The 22,569-nt window shown below is 46.2% G+C and overlaps 1 protein-coding gene across 7 annotated transcripts in view; it reads left to right on the top strand.

Moving 5' to 3' along the window:
• The window catches only part of CdGAPr (GTPase-activating protein CdGAPr), a 1,516,021-nt gene that overhangs the window by 1,206,769 nt on the left and 286,683 nt on the right, over positions 1 to 22,569 (top strand). Inside the window, exon 1 of one of the 7 annotated variants that reach the window (XM_070082840.1) lies at positions 17,182 to 17,757. The exons of the other annotated variants lie outside the window; for them this stretch is intronic. Within the exon in view, the coding sequence (XP_069938941.1) occupies positions 17,647 to 17,757 (111 nt within the window). The 5' untranslated portion in view covers positions 17,182 to 17,646. Of the gene's footprint in view, positions 1 to 17,181; positions 17,758 to 22,569 lie in introns of those variants that run through there. 7 annotated transcript variants of the gene reach the window in all.

Genomic DNA, 22,569 nt, shown 5'->3' on the forward strand with positions numbered 1-22,569 from the left:
ACCACTCTGAAAGAATAGAGAAATTCCAAGCGCTTTCGTGACTACTCACATTATCAAGGAACTATGAAAGTAAAGCATCCAAGGAAGGTATATAAGGGGTCTGGCCAACACCTCACTATCAGATCCCACAACGGTTAAACACCTGACGCGCGCCGGCCCAACTGGACAGGTCCTTTGCACAACCCACCAACTATTCTACCCAAGAAAATTTAAAAATTATTATTTGTCCAGTGTATTATTAAATTCTTCCCAAATTCTATTAATTATAAATGGATCTAATTTATATAAACCAAAGGAAATATTCATATTATTGTCAAAACTGCTTTTTATGAAACAAGATTCAATTATATTCCTGTCGACCATGGACTTGCTTGATACTACTTTCTCAACTTTTTGAAAATCAACTGGATGGTTAAAATCTCTTACATGAATAAATAGAGCATTGGAATCTTGTCCAGTTCTAATGCTATATTTATGTTGTTTTAATCTTAGTTCGAGATTTTTACCAGTTTGACCGTAATAAACTTTATCGCAAATTTTACAAGGAATCTTATAGACACATCCATCAGCATTTTGGGGGGAATTCTTTATCAAAAGTTTTTTTACTGTATCAAGATTTTTTAATACAACTTTAATATTAAAAGTCTTAAGAAGAGAAGGCATATCAACCAAGTTTTCATGGTAAGGGAGAACCAACATATTTTTAGTTGAATAAGGCTGGTTGTCCCTTTTTGGATTGTAAAAAGTATTTCTAGCAACTTTAAAAGATTTATCAATTACATTTCTTGGGTATTTTAAATCATTACCTATTTCATAAATTTTGGATATTTCCTCATCTATGAACTCAGGACTACAAATTCGTAAAGCTCTCAAAAACATTGATGAGAAAACAGACAGTTTGACTCTATCTTGATGCGAGGAATAATAGTGGACATAGGAACAGTTATTTGTAGGTTTTCTGTAAATTTTGAATTTGAATTCATTATTACCCTTAATAATTAAAACATCTAGAAAAGGCAATGAGTTATTTTCTTCAAACTCAACAGTAAAGTTTACAGAATGGGCTAAGCTATTTAATTTTCCAAGGAAATGGTGTATATCTACATTTTTGGGCATAAGACACAAAATATCATCAACATATCTGAACCATTTAGCTCTATTAGGGAGGATTGTGTTAAGTAACCTTGTTTCAAAAAATTCCATGTATAGGTTACTAAGAACAGGTGAAAGAGGATTTCTCATTGCCATACCAAACTTCTGAGTGTAAAACTTATCATTAAATACAAATTTTGCATCAACAATGCAAAGTTTAATAAGTTTAATGATAGTAGGAACTGGCAATGGTAAATCATAGTTAACGAGTTCTTCAGATAAGAAACTTAATAAATCATCAACAGGAACTTTCGTAAACAAGGAAGTAACATCAAAACTAACCATGTTAAAATCATTTAAGTCAGTCAAGGAGCTTAATTTATCAACCAAGTCTATGTTGTTTTTAACATTAAAGTTAGAAATTTTGCCAACAATATGGCTGAAAATATCAACAAGCCATTTGGATAATTTATATGAAACAGACCCTATGGAGCTAATAATTGGTCTGACTGGATTCCCTGGTTTGTGTGTTTTTATTAGTCCATACATGTAAGGTAAAGATGGATTAGTGGAAGTAAATTGTTTAACTAATTCATCTTTGCCTTTCAGTAGAAGTGATATATATATATATATATATATATATATATATATATATATATATATATATATATATATATATATATATATATATATATATATATATATATAAAGTTTATTGTGTTTATATGTTGAGTGATGTTATTCGTTTATCTTGAAGGTTCTTAAGACCTTGTTAGTGGCGTCAGGTTCTGCTGAGGTTCAGTGATGTTCTGACGTTTGCAACGGAATGAGAAGCTCTTCATGCGAGGAATTGGAGTTACTTATCTGGAGCTGAACCTGGTTTCCCCTGGTGATCGCTAAACTCGTACGGGCGTCATAGTTTCCTCATGAAGTTAACAGTTAAGAATGTAATAGAATAATAACAGTATTATTAAATAATAGTAGCAACAATATTTCAGTAATAATAATAATAATAATAATAATAATAATAATAATAATAATAATAATAATGATAACAATAATAATAATAATAATAATAATAATAATAATAATGATAATAATAATAATAATAATAGTAATAATAATAATAATAATAATAATAATAATAATAATAATAATAATAGTAATAATAATAATAATAATAATAATAATAATAATAATAATGATAATGAAGTGTTGGACAGCAGGTTTTCCATGGTAACGTTCACCGCGTTGTTCATGGCAACACTGTGAGGGTGTTGCCATGAACGTGTACGGTGAGGGTGTTGCCATGAACGTGTACGGTGAGGGTGTTGCCATGAACGTGTACGGTGAGCGTGTTGCCATGAACGTGTACGGTGAGCGTGTTGCCATGAACGTGTACGGTGAGGGTGTTGCCATGAACGTGTACGGTGAGCGTGTTGCCATGAACGTGTACTGTGAGGGTGTTGCCATGAACGTGTACTGTGAGGGTGTTGCCATGAACGTGTACGGTGAGGGTGTTGCCATGAACGTGTACTGTGAGCGTGTTGCCATGAACGTGTACGGTGAGCGTGTTGCCATGAACGTGTACGGTGAGGGTGTTGCCATGAACGTGTACGGTGAGCGTGTTGCCATGAACGTGTACTGTGAGGGTGTTGCCATGAACGTGTACGGTGAGGGTGTTGCCATGAACGTGTACTGTGAGCGTGTTGCCATGAACGTGTACGGTGAGCGTGTTGCCATGAACGTGTACGGTGAGGGTGTTGCCATGAACGTGTACGGTGAGCGTGTTGCCATGAACGTGTACGGTGAGGGTGTTGCCATGAACGTGTACTGTGAGCGTGTTGCCATGAACGTGTACGGTGAGCGTGTTGCCATGAACGTGTACGGTGAGCGTGTTGCCATGAACGTGTACGATGAGGGTGTTGCCATGAACGTGTACGGTGAGCGTGTTGCCATGAACGTGTACGGTGAGGGTGTTGCCATGAACGTGTACGATGAGGGTGTTGCCATGAACGTGTAGGGTGAGCGTGTTGCCATGAACGTGTACGGTGAGCGTGTTGCCATGAACGTGTACGGTGAGCGTGTTGCCATGAACGTGTACGGTGAGCGTGTTGCCATGAACGTGTACTGTGAGGGTGTTGCCATGAACGTGTACGGTGAGGGTGTTGCCATGAACGTGTACGGTGAGGGTGTTGCCATGAACGTGTACGATGAGGGTGTTGCCATGAACGTGTAGGGTGAGCGTGTTGCCATGAACGTGTACGGTGAGCGTGTTGCCATGAACGTGTACGGTGAGCGTGTTGCCATGAACGTGTACGGTGAGCGTGTTGCCATGAACGTGTACGGTGAGCGTGTTGCCATGAACGTGTACTGTGAGGGTGTTGCCATGAACGTGTACGGTGAGGGTGTTGCCATGAACGTGTACTGTGAGGGTGTTGCCATGAACGTGTACGGTGAGGGTGTTGCCATGAACGTGTACGATGAGGGTGTTGCCATGAACGTGTACGGTGAGCGTGTTGCCATGAACGTGTACTGTGAGGGTGTTGCCATGAACGTGTACGGTGAGCGTGTTGCCATGAACGTGTACGGTGAGCGTGTTGCCATGAACGTGTACGGTGAGGGTGTTGCCATGAACGTGTACGGTGAGCGTGTTGCCATGAACGTGTACGGTGAGCGTGTTGCCATGAACGTGTACGGTGAGGGTGTTGCCATGAACGTGTACGGTGAGCGTGTTGCCATGAACGTGTACGGTGAGGGTGTTGCCATGAACGTGTACGGTGAGGGTGTTGCCATGAACGTGTACGGTGAGGGTGTTGCCATGAAAGTGTACGGTGAGCGTGTTGCCATGAACGTGTACGGTGAGCGTGTTGCCATGAACGTGTACGGTGAGGGTGTTGCCATGAACGTGTACGGTGAGCGTGTTGCCATGAACGTGTACGGTGAGCGTGTTGCCATGAACGTGTACGGTGAGGGTGTTGCCATGAACGTGTACGGTGAGCGTGTTGCCATGAACGTGTACGGTGAGCGTGTTGCCATGAACGTGTACGGTGAGGGTGTTGCCATGAACGTGTACGGTGAGGGTGTTGCCATGAACGTGTACGGTGAGCGTGTTGCCATGAACGTGTACGATGAGGGTGTTGCCATGAACGTGTACGGTGAGGGTGTTGCCATGAACGTGTACGGTGAGCGTGTTGCCATGAACGTGTACGATGAGGGTGTTGCCATGAACGTGTACGGTGAGGGTGTTGCCATGAACGTGGCATATATGGCTCGTTATTTATTTTTTAACGTGGCTGGGCTAACGTTCCAACTCACATGTCCTCGTTACACGTTCCCTGACGTGAATTTAGGTCTCTGAGGTCAGAATAGATTGTTTGTAGGGTTGAATGTCTCGTTACTATAACCTGGTCAGTCACTGAACGAGGTTAACAAGACATGCAACACGGGTGGGGGAGGGGTGGTTGTGTGAGGGAGAGGGGAGGTTGTGAGGGAGAGGGGAGGTTGTGAGGGAGAGGGGAGGTTGTGAGGGAGAGGGGAGGTTGTGAGGGATAGGGGAGGTTGTGAGGGAGAGGGGACGGTGTGAGGGATAGGGGAGGTTGTGAGGGAGAGGGGAGGTTGTGTGAGGAAGAGGGGAGGTTGTGAGGGAGATGGGGAGGTTGTGAGGGAGAGGGGAAATAGTGAGGGAGAGGGGATGTTGTGAGGGAGAGGGGGAGGTTGTGAGGGATAGGGGAGGTTGTGAGGGAGAGGGGAGGTTGTGTGAGGGAGAGGGGAGGTTGTGAGGGAGAGGGGGAGGTTGTGAGGGAGAGGGGAGGTTGTGAGGGAGAGGGGAAGCTGTGAGGAGGAGGGGGAGGTTGTGAGGGAGAGGGGAGGTTGTGAGGGAGAGGGGGGTTGTGAGGGAGAGGGGATATTGTGAGGGAGAGGAGAGGTTGTGAGGGGGAGAAGAGGCTGTGAGGGAGAGGGGAGGTTGTGTGAGGGAGAGGGGAGGTTGTGAGGGAGAGGGGGAGGTTGTGAGGGAGAGGGGGAGGTTGTGAGGGAGAGGGGAGGTTGTAAGGGAGAGGGGAGGTTTTGAGATGGACGGGGAGGTTGTGAGGGGTAGGGGGAGGTTGTGAGGGGGAGGGGGAGGTTGTGAGGGGGAGGGGGAGGGGAAGGGGAGAGTGTAATATGGATATATGACTGGTGTTGTTTGATTACTTCTAAAAGACTGGTGGTCACAGGCCGGACTGTAACCAGTTACAGATATAAGACAGTTATGTGGAAAACAACCACAGAGAGAACTGAATGATAGCTCTAGGCCTTTCGTGTTGCAATAAACACATCATCAGAAGCTTGCAAAAAAGAAGAGGAGATCCAAACAAATACGATAACAGAAAGCACCTGTGTGCGATCACTGGCGCTACCTGTTATCGTATTTGTTTGGACCTCCTCTTCTTCTCTGCAACATTGCAAGCTTCTGATAATGTGTTTATTGCAACACGAAAGGCCTAGAGCTACGATTCAACTCCCTGGGGTTGGTCACTTTACTGGTGACCGCTGCCTTACTGGAGTTGTTGGTCACATAACTAGTGACCACTAGTTACGTGACCAACAACTCCAGTAAGCCAGTGATCACTAGTTACGTGACCAACAACTCCAGTAAGCCAGTGATCACTAGTTACGTGACCAACAACTCCAGTAAGCCAGTGGTCACTAGTTACGTGACCAACAACTCCAATAAGCCAGTGACCGCTAGTTACGTGACCAACAACTCCAGTAAGCCAGCGGTCACTAGTTACGTGACCAACAACTCCAGTAAGCCAGTGATCACTAGTTACGTGACCAACAACTCCAGTAAGCCAGTGGTCACTAGTTACGTGACCAACAACTCCAGTAAGCCAGTGGTCACTAGTTACGTGACCAACAACTCCAGTAAGCCAGTGGTCACTAGTTACGTGACCAACAACTCCAGTAAGCCAGTGGTCACTACGTGACCAACAACCACTGTAAGCCAGTGGTCACTAGTTACGTGACCAACAACTCCAGTAAGCCAGCGGTCACGTATCTAGTGACCGCTGGCTTACTGGAGTTGTTGGTCACGTAGTGACCACTGGCTTACTGGAGTTGTTGGTCACGTAACTAGTAACCACTGGCTTACTGGGTTTGTTTGTCATGTAACTAGTGACCACTGGCTTACTGGGTTGCTGATGACGTAACTAGATGCCACTGGCTTATTGGGGTTGTTGGTCAGGTCACTGGTGACCACTGGCTTACTGGGGTTGTTGGGCAGGTCACTTGTGACCGCTGGGTTACTGGGGTTGTTGGTCACGTAACTAATGACCACTGGCTTACTGGGGTTGTTGATAACGAAACTAGTGACCAGTGGCTTACTGGGGTTGGTCACGTAACTAGTGACCAGTGGCTTACTGGGGTTGGTCACGTAATTAGTGACCACTGGCTTACTGGGGTTGTTGGTCGGGTCACTGGTAACCACTGGCTTACTGGGGTTGTTGATAACGAAACTAGTGACCATTGGCTTACTGGGGTTGGTCACGTAACTAGTGACCAGTGGCTTACTGGAGTTGGTCAGGTCACTGGTGACCACTGGCTTACTGGGGTTGTTGGTCGGGTCACTGGTAACCACTGGCTTACTGGGGTTGTTGGTCGGGTCACTGGTAACCACTGGCTTACTGGGGTTGTTGATCACGAAACTAGTGACCAGTGGCTTACTGGAGTTGGTCAGGTCACTGGTGACCGCTGGGGTTGGACTAACAGCAACTGAACAACCCTGGTTAACAAGGATTCAGAACAGGACGCTCCTGGCCTTTCACAATTCCTGGTGTATAACGACATGGTTTTGGATGCACTTACAGACGCATGTGTACTATACAATGACTTTGTAACCGTACACAAAATGCGTACAGAAGGAACAACTGGGAAGGTGGGCAGACAGATATTTAACTTCCTAACAAATAGAGCCCAACAGTGAATATGCCTTCGTCTGCTACACCTGACGTTACTATATAAGCGCCAGGCTCCTTGCTTCTGCTTCAGAATCTCCACGACTACGGTGCTCTTCGCATCTACTCCTAGGTTGAGGGACTGATTACCTCATCTTCTGTACATAGTTCTACTGTCTTCAAGTTATGTCCTAGAATTTGTATTGATAAAGCAACTGGATTGCGAAACGTATACAATAAAGATACCCAGATGTTGCACATGTGTCTTAATTTCATCAGGTTACAGTAAACAGTGAAGAGTTTTGTCCCCCAAGGCACGGTACTCGCTTCTCTCCACTCATAACACTGTATCATTCTTTGTAGACGATACTAACATCTCCATGAAAGTGGCATCCATAGAAGACACAGTGAGCGTCTAAGCTGATATAAAGCAAGTCTGCCAGTGGACCACTGACAGCGTTATAATGTTCAGTAAGGACAAATTTCGTTTAATATCTCATGGAAGAATGGAGGAAATCAAAGCAAGATTAGGGTACAAGACCAACTCAAACCATTCAGTAAAACATAAGTCAAGTGAGTGAGACCTGGGAGTTATAATGTCAGAAGATCTTATGTTCAACAGTTAAAAAAAAAGAAAAAACATTGGTAATTGTTCTTCAAGGCGCGTCCGTAAATGTTTTCATCCTCTTGTTTCATAAAGAACAAAATGGCACAATACCGTGACTGGAACAATACAAAAATAACCCGCACATACGAGAGAGCAGCTGACTACGACGTCACACATTATACGTAAATGGTCCAAGTCGGACCGGAACGTCGTCGTCAGCTCCTCTCTCGTATGTGCGGGTTATTTGTCTGTTGTTCTCGGTTCATCTGGTTGTTGAGTTATTCAGAGGGAAAAAATATCTTGCAATTAAGGCAGGAGGAAGGTAGGTCGGTAGGTAGGTAGGTAGGTAGGTCGGTAGGTAGGTAAGTAGGTCGGTAGGTAGGTAGGTCGGTAGGTAGGTAGGTCGGTAGGTAGGTAGGTAGGTAGGTAGGTAGATAGGTAGGTCGGTAGGTAGGTAGGTAGGTAGGTAGGTCGGTAGGTAGGTAGGTAGGTCGGTAGGTAGGTAAGTAGGTCGGTAGGTAGGTAGGTCGGTAGGTAGGTAGGTAGGTAGGTAGGTCGGTAGGTAGGTAGGTAGGTAGGTCGGTAGGTAGGTAGGTAGGTAGGTCGGTAGGTAGGTAGGTAGGTCGGTAGGTAGGTAGGTCGGTAGGTAGGTAGGTCGGTAGGTAGGTACGTAGGTAGGTCGGTAGGTAGGTAGGTCGGTAGGTAGGTAGGTAGGTAAGTAGGTAGGTAGGTCAGTACGTAGGTAGGTAGGTAGGTAGGTCGGTAGGTAGGTAGGTAGATAGGGAGGTAGGTCGGTAGGTAGGTAGGTAGGTAGGTAAGTAGGTAGGTAGGTCGGTAGGTAGGTAGGTACGTCGGTAGGTAGGTAGGTCGGTAGGTAGGTCGGTAGGTAGGTACGTAGGTAGGCAAGTAGGTAGGCAAGTAGGTAGGTAGGTAAGTAGGTAGGTAGGTAGGTAGATTAGGTAGGTAGGTAGGCAAGTAGGTAGGTAGGTAGGTAGGCAAGTAAGTAGGTAGCTAGTAGGTAGGCAAGTAGGTAGGTAGGTAGGCAAGTAGGTAGGTAGGTAGGCAAGTAGGTACATCCAGCTTCTTCCTCCAATTAACAGTCATGGATTCAGAAAATTTGTTGGAGTTAGAAGACGAGGTTTCCTCGGTGGCTGCTGCTGCTACGTGCGAGTTAATTCTTTCTTCGTAGGAAAAGTTTTGGTATTTTATAAGCGTTATGTGTGACGGTAGGATTGTAACACATCAGTGATGATGATTGTAACACATCAGCGATGATGATTGTAACACATCAGCGATGATGATTGTAACACATCAGTGATGATGATTGTAACACATCAGCGATGATGATTGTAACACATCAGTGATGATGATTGTAACACATCAGCGATGATGATTGTAACACATCAGCGATGATGATTGTAACACATCAGCGATGATGATTGTAACACATCAGCGATGATGATTGTAACACATCAGCGATGATGATTGTAACACATCAGTGATGATGATTGTAACACATCAGCGATGATGATTGTAACACATCAGTGATGATGATTGTAACACATCAGCGATGATGATTGTAACACATCAGCGATGATGATTGTAACACATCAGCGATGATGATTGTAACACATCAGCGATGATGATTGTAACACATCAGCGATGATGATTGTAACACATCAGTGATGATGATTGTAACACATCAGCGATGATGATTGTAACACATCAGTGATGATGATTGTAACACATCAGCGATGATGATTGTAACACATCAGCGATGATGATTGTAACACATCAGTGATGATGATTGTAAGACAGTGATGATGATTGTAACACATCAGCGATGATGATTGTAACACATCAGCGATGATGATTGTAACACATCAGCGATGATGATTGTAACACATCAGTGATGATGATTGTAAGACAGTGATGATGATTGTAACACATCAGCGATGATGATTGTAACACATCAGCGATGATGATTGTAACACATCAGCGATGATGATTGTAACACATCAGCGATGATGATTGTAACACATCAGCGATGATGATTGTAACACATCAGTGATGATGATTGTAACACATCAGCGATGATGATTGTAACACATCAGTGATGATGATTGTAACACATCAGCGATGATGATTGTAAGACAGTGATGATGATTGTAACACATCAGCGATGATGATTGTAACACATCAGCGATGATGATTGTAACACATCAGCGATGATGATTGTAACACATCAGCGATGATGATTGTAACACATCAGTGATGATGATTGTAAGACAGTGATGATGATTGTAACACATCAGCGATGATGATTGTAACACATCAGTGATGATGATTGTAAGACAGTGATGATGATTGTAACACATCAGCGATGATGATTGTAACACATCAGCGATGATGATTGTAACACATCAGCGATGATGATTGTAACACATCAGCGATGATGATTGTAACACATCAGCGATGATGATTGTAACACATCAGTGATGATGATTGTAAGACAGTGATGATGATTGTAACACATCAGCGATGATGATTGTAACACATCAGCGATGATGATTGTAAGACAGTGATGATGATTGTAACACATCAGCGATGATGATTTTAACACATCAATGATAACGATGGTAACACATCAATGATAACGATGGTAACACATCAATGATAATGATGGTAACACATCAATGATAATGATGGTAACACATCAATGATAATGATTGTAACACATCAATGATAATGATAGTAACACATGAGTGATAACGATGGTAACACATCAATGATAACGATGGTAACACATCAATGATAACGATGGTAACACATCAATGATAATGATGGTAACACATCAATGATAATGATGGTAACACATCAATGATAATGATTGTAACACATCAATGATAATGATAGTAACACATGAGTGATAACGATGGTAACACATCAATGATAATGATGGTAACACATCAGTGATAATGATGGCAAGACATCAATGATAATGATGGTAACACATCAATGATAATGATGGTAACACATCAGTGATAATGATGGTAACACATCAATGATAATGATGGTAACACATCAGTGATAATGATGGCAAGACATCAGTGATAATGATGGTAACACATCAATGATAATGATGGTAACACATCAGTGATAATGATGGTAACACATCAATGATAATGATGGTAACACATGAGTGATATTGATGGTATCACATCAGTGATAATGATGGTAACACATCAGTAATAATGATGGTAACACATCAATGATAATGATGGTAACACATGAGTGATATTGATGGTATCACATCAGTGATAATGATGGTAACACATCAGTGATAATGATGGTAACACATGAGTGATATTGATGGTATCACATCAGTGATAATGATGGTAACACATCAGTGATAATGATGGTAACACATCAGTGATAATGATGGTAACACATCAGTGATAATGATGGTAACACATCAGTGATAATGATGGCAAGACATCAGTGATAATGATGGTAACACATCAATGATAACGATGGTAACACATTAGTGATAATGATGGTAACACATCAGTGATAATGATGATAACACATCAATGATAATGATGGTAGCACATCAGTGATAATGATGGTAACACATGAGTGATATTGATGGTAACACATCAGTGATAATGATGGTAACACATCAGTGATAATGATGGTAACACATCAGTGATAATGATGGCAATACATCAATGATAATTATGGTAACACATCAATGATAACAATGGTAAGACATCAATGATAATGATGGTAACACATCAATGATAACGATGGTAACACATCAATGATAATGATAGTAACACGTGAGTGATAATGATGGTAACACATCACGTGCAGACACCCACGGACCTACATTTTTGGGGCCCTGAAGCTTGAACTGTTACCATGACAACTTTGTAAACAACAACGGGATTCCAGCAGAGGTTCGACAACACTGACAACTTTGGAACCAACAACGGGGTTCCAGTAGAGGTTCGACAACACTGACAACTTTGTAAACAACAACGGGATTCCAGCAGAGGTTCGACAACACTGACAACTTTGGAACCAACAACGGGGTTCCAGTAGAGGTTCGACAACACTGACAACTTTGGAACCAACAACGGGGTTCCAGTAGAGGTTCGACAACACTGACAACTTTGTAAACAACAACGGGGTTCCAGTAGAGGTTCGACAACACTGACAACTTTGGAACCAACAACGGGGTTCCAGTAGAGGTTCGACAACACTGACAACTTTGTAAACAACAACGGGGTTCCAGTAGAGGTTCGACAACACTGACAACTTTGTAAACAACAACGGGGTTCCAGCAGAGGTTCGACAACACTGACAACTTTGTAAACAACAACGGGGTTCCAGTAGAGGTTCGACAACACTGACAACTTTGTAAACAACAACGGGGTTCCAGTAGAGGTTCGACAACACTGACAACTTTGGAACCAACAACGGGGTTCCAGTAGAGGTTCGACAACACTGACAACTTTGTAAACAACAACGGGGTTCCAGTAGAGGTTCGACAACACTGACAACTTTGTAAACAACAACGGGGTTCCAGTAGAGGTTCGACAACACTGACAACTTTGGAACCAACAACGGGGTTCCAGTAGAGATTCTACAACACTGACAACTTTGTAAACAACAACGGGGTTCCAGTAGAGGTTCGACAACACTGACAACTTTGGAACCAACAACGGGGTTCCAGTAGAGGTTCGACAACACTGACAACTTTGTAAACAACAACGGGGTTCCAGTAGAGGTTCGACAACACTGACAACTTTGTAAACAACAACGGGGTTCCAGTAGAGGTTCGACAACACTGACAACTTTGGAACCAACAACGGGGTTCCAGTAGAGGTTCGACAACACTGACAACTTTGTAAACAACAACGGGGTCCCAGTAGAGGTTCGACAACACTGACAACTTTGTAAACAACAACGGGGTTCCAGTAGAGGTTCGACAACACTGACAACTTTGTAAACAACAACGGGGTTCCAGTAGAGGTTCGACAACACTGACAACTTTGTAAACAACAACGGGGTTCCAGTAGAGGTTCGACAACACTGACAACTTTGTAAACAACAACGGGGTTCCAGTAGAGGTTCGACAACACTGACAACTTTGTAAACAACAACGGGGTCCCAGTAGAGGTTCGACAACACTGACAACTTTGTAAACAACAACGGGGTTCCAGTAGAGGTTCGACAACACTGACAACTTTGTAAACAACAACGGGGTTCCAGTAGAGGTTCGACAACACTGACAACTTTGTAAACAACAACGGGGTTCCAGTAGAGGTTCGACAACACTGACAACTTTGTAAACAACAACGGGGTTCCAGTAGAGGTTCGACAACACTGACAACTTTGTAAACAACAACGGGGTTCCAGTAGAGGTTCGACAACACTGACAACTTTGTAAACAACAACGGGGTTCCAGTAGAGGTTCGACAACACTGACAACTTTGTAAACAACAACGGGGTTCCAGTAGAGGTTCGACAACACTGACAACTTTGTAAACAACAACGGGGTTCCAGTAGAGGTTCGACAACACTGACAACTTTGGAACCAACAACGGGGTTCCAGTAGAGATTCGACAACACTGACAACTTTGTAAACAACAACGGGGTTCCAGTAGAGATTCGACAACACTGACAACTTTGTAAACAACAACGGGGTTCCAGTAGAGGTTTGACAACACTGACAACTTTGTAAACAACAACGGGGTTCCAGTAGAGGTTCGACAACACTGACAACTTTGTAAACAACAACGGGGTTCCAGTAGAGGTTCGACAACACTGACAACTTTGGAACCAACAACGGGGTTCCAGTAGAGATTCGACAACACTGACAACTTTGTAAACAACAACGGGGTTCCAGTAGAGATTCGACAACACTGACAACTTTGTAAACAACAACGGGGTTCCAGTAGAGGTTTGACAACACTGACAACTTTGTAAACAACAACGGGGTTCCAGTAGAGGTTCGACAACACTGACAACTTTGTAAACAACAACGGGGTTCCAGTAGAGATTCGACAACACTGACAACTTTGTAAACAACAACGGGGTTCCAGTAGAGATTCGACAACACTGACAACTTTGTAAACAACAACGGGGTTCCAGTAGAGGTTTGACAACACTGACAACTTTGTAAACAACAACGGGGTTCCAGTAGAGGTTCGACAACACTGACAACTTTGTAAACAACAACGGGGTTCCAGTAGAGGTTCGACAACACTGACAACTTTGTAAACAACAACGGGGTTCCAGTAGAGGTTCGACAACACTGACAACTTTGTAAACAACAACGGGGTTCCAGTAGAGGTTTGACAACACTGACAACTTTGTAAACAACAACGGGGTTCCAGTAGAGGTTCGACAACACTGACAACTTTGTAAACAACAACGGGGTTCCAGTAGAGATTCGACAACACTGACAACTTTGTAAACAACAACGGGGTTCCAGTAGAGATTCGACAACACTGACAACTTTGTAAACAACAACGGGGTTCCAGTAGAGGTTTGACAACACTGACAACTTTGTAAACAACAACGGGGTTCCAGTAGAGGTTTGACAACACTGACAACTTTGTAAACAACAACGGGGTTCCAGTAGAGGTTCGACAACACTGACAACTTTGTAAACAACAACGGGGTTCCAGTAGAGGTTCGACAACACTGACAACTTTGTAAACAACAACGGGGTTCCAGTAGAGGTTCGACAACACTGACAACTTTGTAAACAACAACGGGGTTCCAGTAGAGGTTTGACAACACTGACAACTTTGTAAACAACAACGGGGTTCCAGTAGAGGTTCGACAACACTGACAACTTTGTAAACAACAACGGGGTTCCAGTAGAGATTCGACAACACTGACAACTTTGTAAACAACAACGGGGTTCCAGTAGAGGTTCGACAACACTGACAACTTTGTAAACAACAACGGGGTTCCAGTAGAGGTTCGACAACACTGACAACTTTGTAAACAACAACGGGGTTCCAGTAGAGGTTCGACAACACTGACAACTTTGTAAACAACAACGGGGTTCCAGTAGAGATTCGACAACACTGACAACTTTGTAAACAACAACGGGGTTCCAGTAGAGGTTTGACAACACTGACAACTTTGTAAACAACAACGGGGTTCCAGTAGAGGTTCGACAACACTGACAACTTTGTAAACAACAACGGGGTTCCAGTAGAGGTTCGACAACACTGACAACTTTGTAAACAACAACGGGGTTCCAGTAGAGGTTCGACAACACTGACAACTTTGGAACCAACAACGGGGTTCCAGTAGAGATTCGACAACACTGACAACTTTGTAAACAACAACGGGGTTCCAGTAGAGGTTCGACAACACTGACAACTTTGTAAACAACAACGGGGTTCCAGTAGAGGTTCGACAACACTGACAACTTTGGAACCAACAACGGGGTTCCAGTAGAGATTCGACAACACTGACAACTTTGTAAACAACAACGGGGTTCCAGTAGAGGTTTGACAACACTGACAACTTTGTAAACAACAACGGGGTTCCAGTAGAGGTTCGACAACACTGACAACTTTGTAAACAACAACGGGGTTCCAGTAGAGGTTTGACAACACTGACAACTTTGTAAACAACAACGGGGTTCCAGTAGAGGTTCGACAACACTGACAACTTTGTAAACAACAACGGGGTTCCAGTAGAGGTTTGACAACACTGACAACTTTGTAAACAACAACGGGGTCCCAGTAGAGGTTCGACAACACTGACAACTTTGTAAACAACAACGGGGTTCCAGTAGAGGTTCGACAACACTGACAACTTTGTAAACAACAACGGGGTCCCAGTAGAGGTTCGACAACACTGACAACTTTGTAAACAACAACGGGGTTCCAGTAGAGGTTCGACAACACTGACAACTTTGTAAACAACAACGGGGTTCCAGTAGAGGTTCGACAACACTGACAACTTTGTAAACAACAACGGGGTTCCAGTAGAGGTTTGACAACACTGACAACTTTGTAAACAACAACGGGGTTCCAGTAGAGGTTCGACAACACTGACAACTTTGTAAACAACAACGGGGTTCCAGTAGAGGTTTGACAACACTGACAACTTTGTAAACAACAACGGGGTTCCAGTAGAGGTTTCGACAACACTGACAACTTTGTAAACAACAACGGGGTTCCAGTAGAGGTTCGACAACACTGACAACTTTGTAAACAACAACGGGGTTCCAGTAGAGGTTCGACAACACTGACAACTTTGTAAACAACAACGGGGTTCCAGTAGAGGTTCGACAACACTGACAACTTTGTAAACAACAACGGGGTTCCAGTAGAGGTTCGACAACACTGACAACTTTGTAAACAACAACGGGGTTCCAGTAGAGGTTCGACAACACTGACAACTTTGTAAACAACAACGGGGTTCCAGTAGAGGTTCGACAACACTGACAACTTTGTAAACAACAACGGGGTTCCAGTAGAGGTTCGACAACACTGACAACTTTGTAAACAACAACGGGGTTCCAGTAGAGGTTCGACAACACTGACAACTTTGTAAACAACAACGGGGTTCCAGTAGAGGTTCGACAACACTGACAACTTTGTAAACAACAACGGGGTTCCAGTAGAGGTTCGACAACACTGACAACTTTGTAAACAACAACGGGGTTCCAGTAGAGGTTCGACAACACTGACAACTTTGTAAACAACAACGGGGTTCCAGTAGAGGTTCGACTACACTGACAAAATTTCAACATTCTTAACCAGAACATTTTTTATCGTTTTCTTCCGGCCAACATGATAATTTAATTATCTCCTAATTTTTATTTTTATCAATTATTTTTATATTGGATTACACTATATTATTAATAGCATTATTTTAAAACCCTTTCTCACCCAGTAGACCCAATTTTTTGAGCAATGTGGACTGAAGTGGGCTTCTCGGGGGCCCTCAGGATTAGGGGCCCTGAAGCTTAGGTTGTCTTCATGGTAGATCCCTGGCGGGGGACGACGCAGGTTTCTCTGCTCGAAACTTCAGTTTAGGTAGTGAAGCTGTACCAGTCTTCAACCACCTGCGACACAGTTTGCACCACCTGCAACACTGCACCAGCTGCGTCAGACTTTTAGCATAGAAAATGGTACTGGTGGGAATATTTAGAAAACGGTTAAAGGGGTGGCCTGTGTATTTCTGTTATTTTTACGGAATTATTTACTAATAATTAACTAGACTGGTTTTGTTTTCTTATCCTGGGTTAAGTTCTTCCTTTTTGACTAGATAAAACCCTTGAAAAGAGTTTAAAGTTACCTAAGATACATACACCCAGATGTATATGTCAGTATATATATATATATATATATATATATATATATATATATATATATATATATATATATATATATATATATATATATATATATATATATATATATATATATATATATATATATATACATTCTATGTGGCTGACAGTGAGTTTTTACATGAGTTAATAACCAGCAGATTCGTGTGACAGGTGTTACAGTGTGTCGACACATGTTACGGTGTGTGTGGCAGGTGTTATAGTGTGTCGACACATGTTACAGTGTGGGTGGCAAGTGTTACAGTGTGTCGACACATGTTACAGTGCGTAGCAGGTGTTACAGTGAGTGACACATCTCTGAGGTAAATGATGGTGACTTAATCAGGTGATTGCGAGCGTGTAGTTCCACCTGTCACAGCTGGGGCCTGTACACAGTTGGTGCCAGTAGTGTCACCTGCCAGAAAGCTACACCTCTCTCCTCCAACAATCCATCTGGAACCCACACCTGCTCTCGACCCCTGCCCACCATCGCCGCCCACCCACACCGCCGCCCACCCACACCACCGCCCACCCTTCAATAAGATGGGCGTAATGATTACATCCCACGAAGAGACCAGGAACTCCGCTGATCCACGATAGGCGTTTTGTATGGGCGTGGCGTGTGGGCGTGCAGGATGATGGCAGGTGTGGGCGTAATGCACAACAGTGCGGGGGCGCTGTTCCTTCCCGCCCACCACCCCACCCCACACCTGCACCAACACCTCGACAAGCACGCCCTTGAGCAGGTACAGTAATTCACCCTCAACACTAGTACACTGTATTAAGACTTCTATAACGCTGTTTGTGTGTGTGTGTGTGTGTGTGTGTGTGTGTGTGTGTGTGTGTGTGTGTGTGTGTGTGTGTGTGTGTGTGTGTGTGTGTGTGTGTGTGTGTGTTATATGTGTATATATAATACACATACTTAATTGAAACAAGAAATCAAATTCTCTCTCTCTCTCTCTCTCTCTCTCTCTCTCTCTCTCTCTCTCTCTCTCTCTCTCTCTCTCTCTCTCTCTCTCTCTCTCTCTCTCTCTCTCTCTCTCTCTCTTTCTCTCTCTCTCTCTCTCTCTCTCTCTCTCTCTCTCTCTCTCTCTCTCTCTCTCTCTCTCTCTCTCTCTCTCTCTCTCTCTCTCTCTCTCTCTCTCTCTCTCTCTCTCTCTTAAACTTTAGACTTTGCCACGGAAGTGGCTAATGTATCGTGCACCCCATATCCATCCTGTGAATGGTAACTCAAGAGCATATGGATACACACAAGGCCCCAAACTAGGCCCCAAAATGTCTGGTATCTTATTTTCAATAATAAGATACCTTAACATATCACATGGGTTATTATACTCTGTATATTTATACTCCTCAATAAGTGGACAATTAAGCACAAAGTGTTCACCATGGTGACCATAAAGCTGGCCACATAATTTGCATTTCGTTTGTTCACCATCTGTGTCTGGCAGACTGTCAGATGTACTTGTAACTACGCCTGAACCTGGCTACCACAACACTGAACCTGGCTACCACAACACTGAACCTGGCTACCACAACACTGAACCTGGCTACCACAACACTGAACCTGGCTACCACAACACTGAACCTGGCTACCACAACACTGAACCTGGCTACCACAACACTGAACCTGGCTACCACAACACTGAACCTGGCTACCACAGCACTGAACCTGGCTACCACAACACTGAACCTGGCTACCACAGCACTGAACCTGGCTACCACAACACTGAACCTGGCTACCACAACACTGAACCTGGCTACCACAACACTGAACCTGGCTACCATAACACTGAACCTGGCTACCATAACACTGAACCTGGCTACCACAACACTGAACCTGGCTACCACAACACTGAACCTGGCTACCACAACACTGAACCTGGCTACCACAACACTGAACCTGGCTACCACAACACTGAACCTGGCTACCACAACACTGAACCTGGCTACCACAACACTGAACCTGGCTACCACAACACTGAACCTGGCTACCACAACACTGAACCTGGTTACCACAACACTGAACCTGGCTACCACAACACTGAACCTGGCTACCACAACACTGAACCTGGCTACCACAACACTGAACCTGGCTACCACAACACTGCAACCTACTCTGTAGACATGTTTATCTACGTTCATCTTAACATAGTGGGTAATAGATCTACTCAAGTTACTTACTTCTCTCCTAATGTTATTTCTAATGTCCAGCTCTTTATGACCCTTGCGGGTTTGGCCCTTTCATTATATTATTATTATTATTATTATTATTATTATTATTATTATTATTATTATTATTATTATTATTATTATTATTATTATTTCAAATGGGTTGGGCCAATATTTTTGTTAGTAGATATGGGTTTGAGAAGGCCTGCCTAGTATGGGCCAGTAGGCCTTCTGCAGTGTTCCTTCTTTCTTATGTGTTTATACCAAAGTTATATTCTACATTTTTCTTCAGATTGCTTTGTTTATCTAATTTATCAACTTTATCATGAAGGAGTAATTCAGTTCACTGTGATGGAATCCATAAGAATTGTATTTTAATCTCTCTCTCTCTCTCTCTCTCTCTCTCTCTCTCTCTCTCTCTCTCTCTCTCTCTCTCTCTCTCTCTGATTTGGAATATGTGTACGTGGCCTCTCCAGGTGGGGGTCATTTTGTTAGAGTGATCAGGTGAGTCAGGATCCTCAGTGATGACATAGACTCAGTATCCAGGAGTCAAGTTCAGTGTTTGTTGTAAGTTAACTTTTAGTCTCTGAGTTCCTTCGTTCCTTTGTAAGATTCTCTTAGCGAAAATGAATGTGTGTGTGTGTGTGTGTGTGTGTGTGTGTGTGTGTGTGTGTGTGTGTGTGTGTGTGTGTGTGTGTGTGTGTGTGTGTGTGTGTGTGTGTGTGTGTGCTTGTGGTCAGGAGAGTAGAGATACACTCGTCGTGTCCACGCTTACCTCTTGTGTTTATCATAATTACTTAAATGAGAAGCTGTTGTTACACACACACACACACACACACACACACACACACACACACACACACACACACACACACACACACACACACACACACACACAACAAAGTTTCCCAACATATATTTTCCGTGTAAATAATTAGACGAGTTTCTGGTGTGACTTTACTGCAGGGAAAGTGAACTTTCCCACAGGTACACTGCACACCTGGAGAAAGTTTGTCACCCTGCCTCACCCCAGCCTCACCCCAGCCTCACCCCAGCCTCACCCCAGCCTCACCCCTACCTCACCCCAGCCTCACCCCAGCCTCACCCCTGCCTCACCCCAGCCTCACCCCAGCCTCACCCCAGCCTCACCCCAGCCTCACCCCTACCTCACCCCAGCCTCACCCCAGCCTCACCCCTGCCTCACCCAAGCCTCACCCCTGCCTCACCCAAGCCTCACCCCTGCCTCACCATAGCCTCACCCCTGCCTCACCCCAGCCTCACCCCAGCCTCACCCCAGCCTCACCCCAGCCTCACCCCAGCCTCACCCCAGCCTCACCCCAGCCTCACCCCAGCCTCACCCCTGCCTCACCCCTGCCTCACCCAAGCCTCACCCCAGCCTCACCCCAGCCTCACCCCAGCCTCACCCCAGCCTCACCCCAGCCTCATCCCTGCCTCACCCAAGCCTCACCCCAGCCTCACCCCAGCCTCACCCCAGCCTCACCCCAGCCTCACCCCAGCCTCACCCCAGCCTCACCCCTACCTCACCCCAGCCTCACCCCAGCCTCACCCCTGCCTCACCCAAGCCTCACCCCAGCCTCACCCCAGCCTCACCCCAGCCTCACCCCAGCCTCACCCCAGCCTCACCCCAGCCTCACCCATACCTCACCCCAGCCTCACCCCAGCCTCACCCCTGCCTCACCCAAGCCTCACCCCTGCCTCACCCTAGCCTCACCCCCGCCTCACCCCAGCCTCACCCCAGCCTCACCCCAGCCTCACCCCAGCCTCACCCCAGCCTCACCCCTGCCTCACCCCAGCCTCCCCCCAGCCTCACCCCAGCCTCACCCCAACCTCCACCCTGCCACACCCTAGCCTCACCCCTGCCGCACCCCAGCCGCACCCCAGCCACACCCCAGCCGCACCCCAGCCGCACCCCAGCCTCACCCCAGCCTCACCCCAGCCTCACCCCTGCCTCACCCCAGCCTCACCCCTGCCTCACCCCAGCCTCACCCCAGCCTCACCCCAGCCTCACCCCAGCCTCACCCCAGCCTCACCCCTGCCTCACCCCAACCTCAACCCTGCCTCACCCTAGCCTCACCCCTGCCTCACCCCAGCCTCACCCCTGCCTCACCTTAGCCTCACCCCTACCTCACCCCAGCCTCACCCCTGCCTCACCCCAGCCTCACCCCAGCCTCACCCCAGCCTCACCCCAGCCTCACCCCAGCCTCACCCCTGCCTCACCCCAGCCTCACCCCTGCCTCACCCCAGCCTCACCCCTGCCTCACCCCTGCGTCACCACTGCCTCACCCCTGCCTCACCCCTGCCTCACCCCAGCCTCACCCCAGCCTCACCCCTGCCTCACCCCAGCCTCACCCCAGCCTCACCCCTGCCTCACCCCAGCCTCACCCCAGCCTCACCCCAGCCTCGCCCCAGCCTCGCCCCAGCCTCACCCCTGCCTCACCCCAGCCTCACCCCAGCCTCACCCCTGCCTCACCCCTGCCTCACCCCAGCCTCACCCCTACCTCACCCCTGCCTCACTTCTATTTCACCCCAGCCTCACCCCAGCCTCACCCCTGCCTCACCCCAGCTTCACCCCTGCTTCACCTCTGCCTCACCCCAGCCTCACCCCAGCCTCACCCCTGCCTCACCCCAGCCTCAACCTAGCCTCACCCTAGCCTCACCCCAGCCTCACCCCAGCCTCACTCCAGCCTCACTCCAGCCTCACCCCAGCCTCACCCCAGCCTCACCCCAGCCTCACCCCAGGCTCACCCCAGCCTCACCCCAGCCTCACCCCAGCCTCACCCCAGCCTCACCCCAGCTTCTCCCCAGCCTCTCCCCTGCCTCACCCCAGCCTCACCCCAGCCTCACCCCTGCCTCACCCCAGCCTCACCCCAACCTCACCCCTACCTCACCCCGGCCTCACCCCTGCCTCACCCCTGCCTCACTCCTACCTCACCCCAGCCTCACTCCTACCTCACCCCAGCCTCACCCCAGCCTCTCCCCAGCCTCACCCCAGCCTCACCCCAGCCTCACTCCAGCCTCACCCCAGCCTCACCCCTGCCTCACCCCTGCCTCACCCCTGCCTCACCCCTGCCTCACCCCTGCCTCACCCCTACCTCACCCCTGCCTCACTCCTACCTCACCCCAGCCTCACCCCAGCCTCACCCCTGCTTCACCCCAGCTTCACCACTGCTTCACCTCTGCCTCACCCCAGCCTCGCCCCAGCCTCACTCCAGCCTCACCCCAGCCTCACCCCAGCCTCACCCCAGCCTCTCCCCAACCTCAACCCAACCTCACCCCTTGTGGGCACCTAGCTCCCTTGTGGGCACATAGCTCCCTTGTGGGTACCTAGCTCCCTTGTGGGCACCTAGCTCCCTTGTGGGCACCTA

This window comes from Cherax quadricarinatus, chromosome 8, assembly GCF_038502225.1.
Source record: "Cherax quadricarinatus isolate ZL_2023a chromosome 8, ASM3850222v1, whole genome shotgun sequence".
Taxonomy (NCBI): domain Eukaryota; kingdom Metazoa; phylum Arthropoda; class Malacostraca; order Decapoda; family Parastacidae; genus Cherax; species Cherax quadricarinatus.